The sequence below is a fragment of the Orycteropus afer genome, unplaced genomic scaffold (assembly GCF_000298275.1).
Source record: "Orycteropus afer afer isolate SDZICR_OR568_19922 unplaced genomic scaffold, OryAfe1.0 scaffold00093, whole genome shotgun sequence".
Lineage (NCBI taxonomy): Eukaryota > Metazoa > Chordata > Mammalia > Tubulidentata > Orycteropodidae > Orycteropus > Orycteropus afer.
The window spans coordinates 7,319,641-7,330,838 of record NW_006921680.1 but is presented as its reverse complement, the minus strand read 5'-3'; the positions used below and the strand labels follow the sequence as shown (position 1 = coordinate 7,330,838).

The 11,198-nt window shown below is 38.1% G+C and overlaps 1 protein-coding gene across 1 annotated transcript in view; it reads right to left on the bottom strand.

The window, feature by feature from the left end:
* The window catches only part of FAM172A (family with sequence similarity 172 member A), a 670,447-nt gene that overhangs the window by 226,121 nt on the left and 433,128 nt on the right, over positions 1-11,198 (bottom strand). The window contains exon 9 of the mRNA XM_007942555.2: positions 7,357-7,441. Within this exon, the coding sequence (XP_007940746.1) occupies positions 7,357-7,441 (85 nt within the window). The remainder of the gene's footprint in view (positions 1-7,356; positions 7,442-11,198) is intronic.

Here is an 11,198-nt window from a genome sequence, read left to right as displayed (position 1 = left end):
ATGTGAACTGCTGTATGAAAAGTGAATTTACTCTGTAAATCTTCACCCAAATCCTAATTAAAAAAAAAAAAAGAAAAAAAAAAATAAAGCTGTTGTGAGCAACAGATCTTTTACTTGAGGGGGGTAAAGGGAAATTTAGTTTAAAGGAAACTAAATTTAGAGTAAAGGGGTATTTTTACAAGCCATTTAATTTACTATCACTGTGAAACTTTGAGTAAAAATGTAAAAGCATATTATAACTTAAGGAAAAAAAAACAACCTTTATAAAGCTGGGGTAAAATTTGAGTGTACAACCTGAATCTCCACGGCCCAATGACATAGAGTCAATTCCGATTCATAGTGACCCCTATAGGGTTTCCAAGGCTGTAAATCTTTACAGAAGTAGACTATCTCATTTTCTTCCTGCGGAGCAACTGGTGGGTTTGAACCACCAATCTTCCGGTTAGCCGCCAGATGCTTTACCCACTGTACCACCAGAGAGCCTTACACAACCTGGATAGCCATTACTAATCTATAGTCAGTGCCCTGGTGGCAAAGTGGTTAAATTCTTGGCTGCTAATAGAAAGGTCCTCTGTTTGAACCCACCAGCTACTCCATGGGAGAAAAGATGTGTAGAAGTCTGCTTTGTAAGTATTTACAGCCTTGGAAATCCTATGGGCAGTTCTACTATGTCCTATAGGGTTGTTAGGAGCCAGAATCGACTTGACAGCAATAGGTTTAGACACATGTTGAGATCTTCAAATGATACTAACATTTTAAATGATGGATAATAGGATTATTGACCAGAGGATTTTGGGCATTTCAAGGACAGTTTAACAAGTTTGGTTATTTCTATGTAAATTTCCTGTTATCATCTCAACTGCCATCAACTCAATCAAATAGGTCATAAAACAATTTCATCATCTCTTGCCCTTAATATTTTCTCCCCTACTTCTGGTAGTGGTATTTTCATTTTCCCAGATACTAATTGTAGTTCTCATTGTCTCCTTCCTGTCCCTTAGCCTCTAAAGCCCACTGAATTGTCATCAAGGAATATTGATTCTTTCTGAGAAACAGTTGTTATATCTCTCTGGTCCTCTTCATTGCCACTGCCACCACTCCAATTCAAACCATTAACCCCACAAACTTGTTTTATTTGCACACTCAGCTAACTAGGTCTACTGTCTCTAGCTTCTCACTTCTCACTTCTCTTTCATCCATTTGCTAAATTAATCTTTAAATCTCACTTCTATCATGCCATATTTCTTTTTCAACATTTATTAAAAGAACTCTTTGAAGGAAACCACTGATTTTTGTTTAAAAACTATTCAGTTTTCATAGGCAGGCATGGAAAATGCTGGACATGCTGTCCCTAAGTGTTTTCTCCTTTGATGTAACCTGATGTTGACACTAGCTTCAAAAGGAAGAAACTACCCATTAGCAGAGGGCCACACGAACAATTCTTTCTTTCTTTTTGTTTTTGTTTTGCTGGGTAAAAGATAGTCAAGATAAGCTTTTGTTCACTGTTATGTCCCCAGCTTCCACAATACTGCCTGGAACATCAAACAAACGAACAAACAAAAAAAAACCCAAACTCACTGCCATTGAGTCAATTCCAACTCATAGGGACCCCCATTGGGTTTCCGAGGCAATAAAACTGTATGAAAGTAGATTGCCCCATCTTCCTTCAACGGAGTGGCTGGTGGGTTTGAACTGCTGACCTTCTGGTTAGCAGCCAAATTCATTATCCACTATGCCACCAGAGCTCCTTGGAATATAATAAGTGGTGAATAAATATTTGAAGAATGAATGTATATATTCTGTAGCACATATGCTGCTATTTAAGCTAATTTTTTAATAATTAAAAACACACAGGGAATAGAAGGTTACAAACAGTATCACATTCTATCTGAAGAAAAAATTTGTTCAGAGAAAAGCTGAATAGTTAAGAGGATTCATATAAGATCAAGAGAGTATATAATAAAGAATATCTTTTTTTTTTTTTTTTTTCTGATAAATTGTAAAGCAAAGTCTAAGCTGGTAGTAGGAGAGCAAGGATAGAAATGAACTGTCTTCAGTGGGCTTTTTATCTCCTGTTTAGAAGAAAAAAATTCTCTGAGTGACCAATGGTTGAAGTGCTAGACTACTAACCAAAGACTGGCAGTTTAAACCCACCCAGGGATGCCTTGGAAGTAAGGCTTAGCAATTGGCTTCTGAAAGGCTGCAGCCTCAAAACTCTCTGGAGCAATTCTACTTTGCACACATAAGGTCACCATGAACTGGAATAGACCCTACAGCAACTAACAGTACAGTATGCTTAGAAAAAGAACAGATTTTAGACCCTAGGTATCGCAGCTAAGCTGAGCCTTAAAAAGCTTTCAGTCTCAAAGAAGGCTAAGGTTTCCTCTACTTCGGCAGAGTTGAATTTTAAGCTGGTTGTGTTATTTATATACTACTGTGTAACAAATAAGGAGCTCTGGTGGTGCAGTGGTTAAGGAACTCGGCTGCTAACCAAAAGGCTGATGGTTTGAACCCACCAGCCGCTTCACTGGAGAAAGATGAGGCAATCTGCTTCTGTAAAGATTTACAGCCTTGGAAACCCTATGGGGGCAGTTCTACTCTGTCTTATAGGGTCTCTATGAGTCAGAATCAACTTGATAGCAATGGGTTTTGGTTTAGTTTGTACAAGAAATCACCTCAAAAGTTGGCAGCTTAAACTGTGGATTTAGCATTCACGGTTTCTGTAGGGCAGGAATTTGGGTATGGTGTGGTAAGTGACTTCAGCTCAGGGTCTCTCACAGATCGCAATAAATTGTTGGCTGGGGCTATAGTCATCTCAAGTTTCAACTGGGAGAGGATCCTCTTTCCAAGGTCACTCACACAGCTGATGGCGGGCATCAGGTTCTTGTTGGCTGCTGGCCAGATTTACCAGTTACATGGGCCTTTCCATCAAGCAGCTCACACATGGCAGCTGGCTTCCATCAGAATGAGCAAGCCAGAGGACAAGAGAGAGGCCAAAGTCTGCCACCATTCACTCATCTTACCATGTTCCCCATTATCCTAAAGCAGCAGGCTTGATAGAATGGTGGAATGACCTTTTGATGATTTACTTAAGGTTGCTGATAGGTGGCAACAACTTGGGAGGTTGAACCAATGTCCTCTAGAATGTGGTATTCATATAAATCAGCATTTAATATATGGTGCTATTTCTCCCAGATCGGTGAATTAAAGAGTGGCAAAGGGAGCTGCTCTTTTCACTATTACCTTAGCGATTCACTAGCAAAACTATGGCTTCCCATTCACATGACTTTAGGCTCTGCTGGTCTAGAAGTCTTAGTTCCAGAATGGGGAATGTTGCCATTAGATGACACAATGATTCCAATGAACTGGAACTTGGAATACCATCTTGCCACTTTGGGCTCCTTATGCCTCTAAATCATGGAGGCAATGGAGGGTGTTACTACAATGGCTGGGGTAGGTGATCCTGATTACCATTGGAATATTGACTTGCACAATGAGGTTAAAGAGTAGTATGTATGTAATACATACAGAAGATCCTCTATAGCACTTTTTAGTAATTCCATGTCCTGTGATTAAAGGCAACAGAAAACTACAATGGCCCTCAATTCATCAGGAATAAAAGTTTGGACCATTTTACTGGGCAAGGAACCATGAACAGCTCAGATGCTTGTTAAGAGCAATGAGAATATGAAGTGGGTGTTGTTGTTGTTGTTATATGCTGTGGAGTAGGACCCGACCAATAGTGACCCCTCCTTGGGTTTCTGAGGCAGTATCACTATGGAAGTAGATTGCCCCATCTTCCTTCTGAGGAGTGGCTGGTGGGTTTGAACTGCCAGCCTTCTGGTTAGCAGTCAAGTGCCTTAGGCACTATGCAACCAGAGCTCCTATGGAGTGGGTAGTGGATAGTAATAAATACCAAGTGTAAGTCTAGGAAGGAGGCCTGGTGATGCAATGGTTAAGCATTCAGCTGCTAACTAAAAGGTCTGCAGGTCAAATCCACCAGCTGTTGAGTAGAAGAAAAGACTAGGTCATTTGCTCCTGTAAAGATTTTAGCCTAGGAAACCTTCTGGGGCAGTTCAACTCTGTCCTATAGGGTCACTATGAGTTGGAATTGACAAGATGGTATACAACAACAACACAACTACAAAAATGAAGAATGAAACAGTTATAAGTATTTCTTATAACTATTATTATTATTAATGAATAATATAACTATCAATATATTATATAATAAAATTTACAATATAATTAATATAATATAATAATAATTATATTATTGTGTGTATACATGTTAACCAAATATTGTTTCTTCTCTTACCATTGAATATAAAAAGTGTCAATAGCAATTAGCTTTGTTTTTCTGTATTTAAATTCTGATACCAAAGGTGAGAAGAATGATCATGATCTAAAGACACAAAAGGGACTTTGCACTTTCTTCTGGAAAAGTTTTCAGATGTATATGGGACAGACGTATCATGTTAAGTAGAAGAATGCCTTTATTAATGTCTTTATTTAGGGATTAAGTCTGGCTTAAGAATATGTATATGAGTGTCAAGTTGATCAAGGGTAGAGTACGATGGTTTTGTATTGTGTCAGCTTGGATAGGTTGAACTATATGTCCCAGAATTCTTTTTCCTATATGTTTCTCTTTAGGGTAGACCACAAGAGAGATGCTTATGGAAGATATGGTGAGTGAAAGTAAAGTAACAGTCATTTCCTAGCTGATAAGATGTGTTGCTTATTTGCTGGCTTACCTTGTGGCATGAGGCAGTGGCCAGGTATGTGCATATCTAGCTCCATGGCAAAGGGAACTGGCTTCTACAGAATACCCAAACCACCAAGAACAGAGGCAACAAGAACTGACATAAGTGTAATTGTATCCTCATGGCCTCATGCTTATGAGTTCCAGCTCCTTCTTGTTCTCCCCTGTTTTACATCCCTCTTCTCTTACCAACTGTCTCCTCTGTTGACTCAAGCTCCAGTATCAGATGCAAAGAAACAGCCTTACAAAGACTTAAAAATCTTGGGTGAAATCCCTGTGACAAACCTTTCAGTCTCTCTCACGCTGTCTCTCTAATATCTATCTATCTATCTATCTGTCTAAAACCAAAACAAACCCAACTGCCATTGAGTTGTTTCCAACTCATTGAGACCTCAACTGGGTTTCCAAGGCACATCTTTCCAGAAGTAGATTGCCCCATCTTTTTTCCACGGAGTGGCTGGTGACTTTGAACCACCAACCTTCTGGTTAGCAGTCAAATGCCTTAGGCCCTGTGCCACCAGAGCTCCATATGTGTATATACATAATATGTGTGTGTGTACTACTCATATATATAGATATATGACTTGACAGCCCATAACAACAATATATATGAATATATCTATCCTAGTGATTCTGCTTCTCTAATTGAACCCTGGCTGATACACCTGTAAAGTTTAGCTATAATGACAGGGACATTCAGCTGAAGTTTAGGTATTAATGATACTTGATAGAATGGTGGAATGATCTTTTGATGATTTACTTAAGGTTCCTGATAGCTGACAACAACTTGGGGGGCTGGATCAATGTCCTCTAGAACATGGTATTTGTATAAATCAGCATTTAATATATGGTGCTATTTACTTGGTGTTATTTACTTGGTATATGAACTCTTTCCCAAATTATTTCCTTTAAATATGTAAAGAGCTGTGCAACTTTTAAGTACTTAGTGATTACTTTTCTCCTATAAGTGTTTGTAGGAGCTCTGGTAGCATAGTGGCTAAGGCACTTGACTGCTAACCAGAAGGCTGGCGGTTCAAACCCACCAGCCACTCCTCGGAAGGAAGATGGGGCAATCTACTTCCGTAGTGATACTGCCTCGGCAACCCAAGGATGGGTTGCTATGAGTCGGGTCCGACTCGACGGCACATAACAACAACACAACAACAACAACTCATTTTCTGTCACCTATAACCAGAGCAAGCAGTTCTGGTGGCAATGTGGTTGGTTAAAGCATTGAGCTGCTAACAAAAAGGTTAGTTAGAACCTACCAGCTGCTCCATGGGAGAAAGATGAGGCAGCTTATTTCTGTAAAGATTTACAGCTTTGGAAACCGTATGGGGCAGTTCTACTCTGTGCTATGCAGTCTCTACGAATTGAAATAGACTTGATGGCTGTGGGTATGGTTTTGGATAACCAGAGTAAATCCATTTCTGCTCTGTAGCCATAACCAGACATCACCATCGCTTTGTTTTTTACCATCCAAATTGGTTGGGAAGTGTGAAACCCAAAATAAGAAAGCAATGACAAGTGTCACCTGCTTCTTTTACCTAAAGAGATAGTACAAACTCTGTAGGCTGGAACTCGATGCCCTCCTTAAACTGGGTGGAGCCCACCTGCTTTCTGAGATGCTTGCCTCTCCACCTCTTTCCTTTAGACATCAGGGCAGTACCTGTAAACATCTTCAGGTCCATTCTAGCCCTTGATGCTCTCATTATTCTCCTTCTTTTGCCTAGGATGTTATCCGGGGGCAACTTCCCACAGTCCAAATCCTGTCCAACCACCAACGTCAAGCCAAAATCTTTTGCATAAAAGTTTTTTTCTAAATACTCTAAGCTACAGCAATCTTTCTTCTCACAACTCATAGCCTTTCCTGCCTGTCATAATACTGATTTGGTACTCGGATATAGGTCCAATGAGATATCCCATTTGACTACCCAGTCCTTATCTCAAAAAACCAAAAAAAAAACAAACTCACTGCTGTCGAGTTGCTCCTGACTCATAGCAACCTCTTTTTGGGTTTCTACAGAAGTAGATTGCCCAATCTTCCTTCCAGGGAGTAGTGGCTGATGGTTTTGAATCTTCAGCCTTCTGGTTAGCAGTCAAATGCCTTTGGCACAATGCCACCAGAGCTCCTGTCTCTGTCTTAATCAATATTTATGTATGTCTTATGTTCAGAAAAAAGAGCTCTGGTGGCACAGTGCCAAAGTTCTGGTGGCATCAGTTGCTCTGCGTAAGGAAGATGGGACAATCTACTTCCATAGAGATTTACCACCTTGGAAACCCAATGGAGGTGTCTATGAGTCGGAATCACTTGATGGCAGTGTTTGGTGTTTTAGGTTTTGTCTCCCTAAGCTACAACAGCAATCATCATATTACTCTTGAATTGTTTTTACTACTCATTTTATTGAGAAATGTTGGATGAGAATGCTGGATTTTAAACTACTCAATTTCTGATAACGGATTAGAGTCATGCCTTACCTTACCAAAAATTCATTCAGCAACTCAAGTCAGAGTAACATGCTTCATTCACAAAATTATTAGAACACGTTTTCACCCTTAAAAAAAATCATATATATCTCTCATCAAACACATACCTGCTGAGACTCGGGGGCAGTCAGGCAGCATGGACTCCACCGATGTGTCTAATGGTTCTGAGCTGGAGACCCAATTACAACAGTTCTGTAATGTAATAGAGACAATTCTCTGTAGAAACAAGTTAGACCAAGACCAAATTTTTAGGCTGCAAAGATTAATTTATTCGGTATGATCAACTAAGGAGTGCTGGTGGTGCAGTGGTTAAGGCATGTATCTGTTAACTAAAAGGTTTGTGGTTTGAATCTGCCAGCCGCTGTGAGGGAGAAAGATAAGACAGTCCACTTCTATAAAGATTTACAGCCTTTGAAACCTCATGGGGCAGTTATATGTCCTATAAGGTCTCTGTGAGCAGGAGTTGACTCAATGGCAGTGGGTATGGTTTTGAGGTATATGGTCAATGACTAAAAGTGCATTCATTTTCCCTATACTTAAAAGAATTTTCTTATGTAAACACTCAGTAATTTTTCATGACCAACATGTCTGTAGAAAAAGATTTATCATTTACAATTCAGCCAGCCATCTGTGTTCGTACTATGAAGGCACGTAATTTCCTGTGAATCATGATGTAGTACATTTCTAAGAGAACGATGGAGAGCCAAAAAGTATTGCGACAAAGAAAGAGATTATAATGAAAGAAAACTGATTGAAATAGATATTAATTTGATAACTGCATTTCTAACCTATATTATTTGGATATGTAATACTAGAAGAAATAAATTTTGCACTTATTCCTAAAAATTTGGCCAAATAAATATATCATCTTTTAACTTTTATTTAAATCTGGTTCAATGAAGGCCATATCAAAATAGTACAAAACAAACACAACCTGGTGAATTGTAGCTATGTGTCTGAGGACACAAAGCCTTCCATATTAAAGATCAACCTCTAAGGCAATGATTTATAATTCAGACAAATGAAATTAAAAAACCTATATTCTTTCCATACATTTTACTTCTATATTTGAAGTCTGGCCTTTAAAAAAATGTGATTAACTTCATATGGCTTTTTGATAATTTCTCAAAACACACACACACACACACACACACACACAAAGAATCCCCAGACAGATTTTTAAAAAAGAAATCATGCCATCAATCATGTTGGAAACATCGTTGATTACTATTCTGGTAAACAAGCATGTATTGTGTATTTTTAGATGCTTGCTGCTCTGGTTGTGCACCATGGAATCCGTCCTTACTGTGGAAAGATCCTTGACTGGTAGATCAAGTATCTTATTGTATTTCCTTAATTCATTCTGTCTGGAAGAAGATGTCAGCTGTGTTGCAGTGAGGAGAGAATTTCAAAGGCCCAGTCCCCACCAATAAAGGCCGGGGAATGGCTTTTGAATAGATTTTTCAAGGCAACCCTACTGTTCTGGGACCAGGGAGAGCAGGAATAACATAAAGGAAGAGTTGCTGTAGGAGATTAGAAAGTGAAGTTCACAAAGCATGGCAGATTTTTGTAAGAAACAGTAGATCAATGAAACTATTGAACTGTGTGGAGAAAAAAACACATGAAAACAAACACAACATTGGGCAATGTTCTTAAATGCTTTCTCTCTTTTTTACATTTAAAATAGATAAAATATTAGTATTTTCATGTATTACAAAAGCTTGATGGTTTAAAGTGGATACATATTCTATAATGTGCACTCCTAATCTTAATTAGCAGCTGAATACAAAATTATACAATGTAAGAGAGCAGAAATTATAAAAGAAATAGGGTTTCAGAAGGTATTTCATACATTTAAAATAAGTAAAATTAATATTACTATTGATAGAATACCACATCAGAGAGTTCTAGATAATGCAGAAGATTAGCACACAATTAGCCAGCTTTTATATACAACGTGACATTTGCTTGTAAGAAATAAGTATTCTCCAAAGCAGTGTCAAGATATGTAAATGGATGATTTGTTTTATCATTCTTCACAGCCCCTAATAAATTCAAGAAATCATGACTTCTATAGATACTAAAAATAGGCTCCCAATGATACAGGGAGATAGCTTCAATGAAGAATGACTTTCTCTTTTTCTTAAACAATTCAGTCTTTTCAATGACAGCCATTAGCACTACAGACAGACAGGCAGTGATTAGGTATATATTTTAATTATTATTCATCCTACTAGTACCTCCAAATCTGATGAAAGTCAGCTATTATCCAGGTGATACGTCAGTCTTAAGACTGCTCACCTACACTTCACATACGTAAAACAATGTCTTACATGGTATTTCTAGTATTAATAAAATTTAAGGAGCTCTGGTAGCATAGTGCCTAAGGCACTTGACTGCTAATCAGAAGGCTGGTGGTTCAAACCCACCAGCCACTCCTCGGAAGGAAGGCTGGGCAATCTACTTCCGTAATGATACTGCCTTGGCAACCCAAGGAGGAGTCGCTATGAGTCGGGTCCGACTCGACAGCACATAACAACAACAACAACAATAAAAGTGATGGTACTGGGTTGCTCTGAGTTGGAATTGACTGAATAGCACACAACAATAACAGCAGGTGATCAGTCATTTTCTAATTTGTTATTATTGACTTTGAAAAGCTGAACAAAATGAACTTTATCAAGGTTACCTGTAATTTAAACAATTAAAGTAAAATATAGGTTAAAATTTTATGATTCTGAAATTTTTATTTTTATTTAGGCAGATGCTTTGCTCTTAAATAAAAATAGGATAGAAGACAGTCTATAGTTAAACTCAGGATGTCCAAAAGTTTTATACTGTAAGTTTGAAGACTGTATGTAAGTGTGCATGTGTATGTGTGTATATTTTTACCCCACTGGGAAAAAATATATAGTAAAAAGGGCAAAACAAGATAAAAGTATGCTTCCCATATGATAATGTACAATGAAATAAAACAATATAAACATACTGGAAAATATATGTAAAGAAATAAATATGAGAAAAACATATGCCATTACACATGAATTCAATTTGTCTGAAATTTCATTTTATCAAGTGTAATCCCTACTCTGAAATGTGTTTCTATATTTGGAAACAAAATCTCTTTGCCTGTCTTTCTAATGCTTATTCTATCCCTCTTCTCAATGTTCCAATTTGGCACCCCACTCTAGTTCTTTGTAGTCCAAGTTCAAGTAACAGTGGGCATGAATATCCCTATAAGAAAGCACTAAATAAACTCAAAATATGCTGGAGTGTGTTCCCAGCCCCTGGAGATCTTATTCTAAGGTGCCCTGAGCAGGTAAGGCAGCATATGCTAGACAAGAGGCACTAACAGAGCCAGCCTAGAGTCTCAAATACAGCTTCTTTCATCCCAACCAACAAGCAGGGATAAAGTGGTCCTTGGCCAGAGCTAGCAGACTGGGATGAATTATGTAACTATCATTTCTCTGGATCTTAGGGAAAAGAGAAAAATAAAGATGAAGTGAGTGTTTCTCAAAATGTTTTCAATTTAAAGGGTTTTCACTCTGGGATTATAACCTTTCAAGGTTTTGTGTTTGTAAATTGTCCTTTCTGAAATCCCAAAGCTTGGGAACTACTGATACTGACTGGAAGTGCTTATAGGTCACTAAGCTGAATGACATCCTTTGACATTTGATCCAGAGGTTAACAATATTCCAAAGTAGACATGAAATGAGTTAAAACTTTTTATAAAAAGGGTAAGAATTTAGTAGCTTATGTTTAAAAAGAAAACGAGGTGGTCTTCTTCTTTTTTTTTTTAAATTTTATTTTATTTAGATTTGGGTGAAGATTTACAGAGCAAAATCACTCTCGATACAGCAGTTCACATATACTTTGTCTCATGTCATTGACCACAATTTACCACAATGCAACAGCTCCCCTCCAATTTCCTCCCCAAGGTACCACTTCC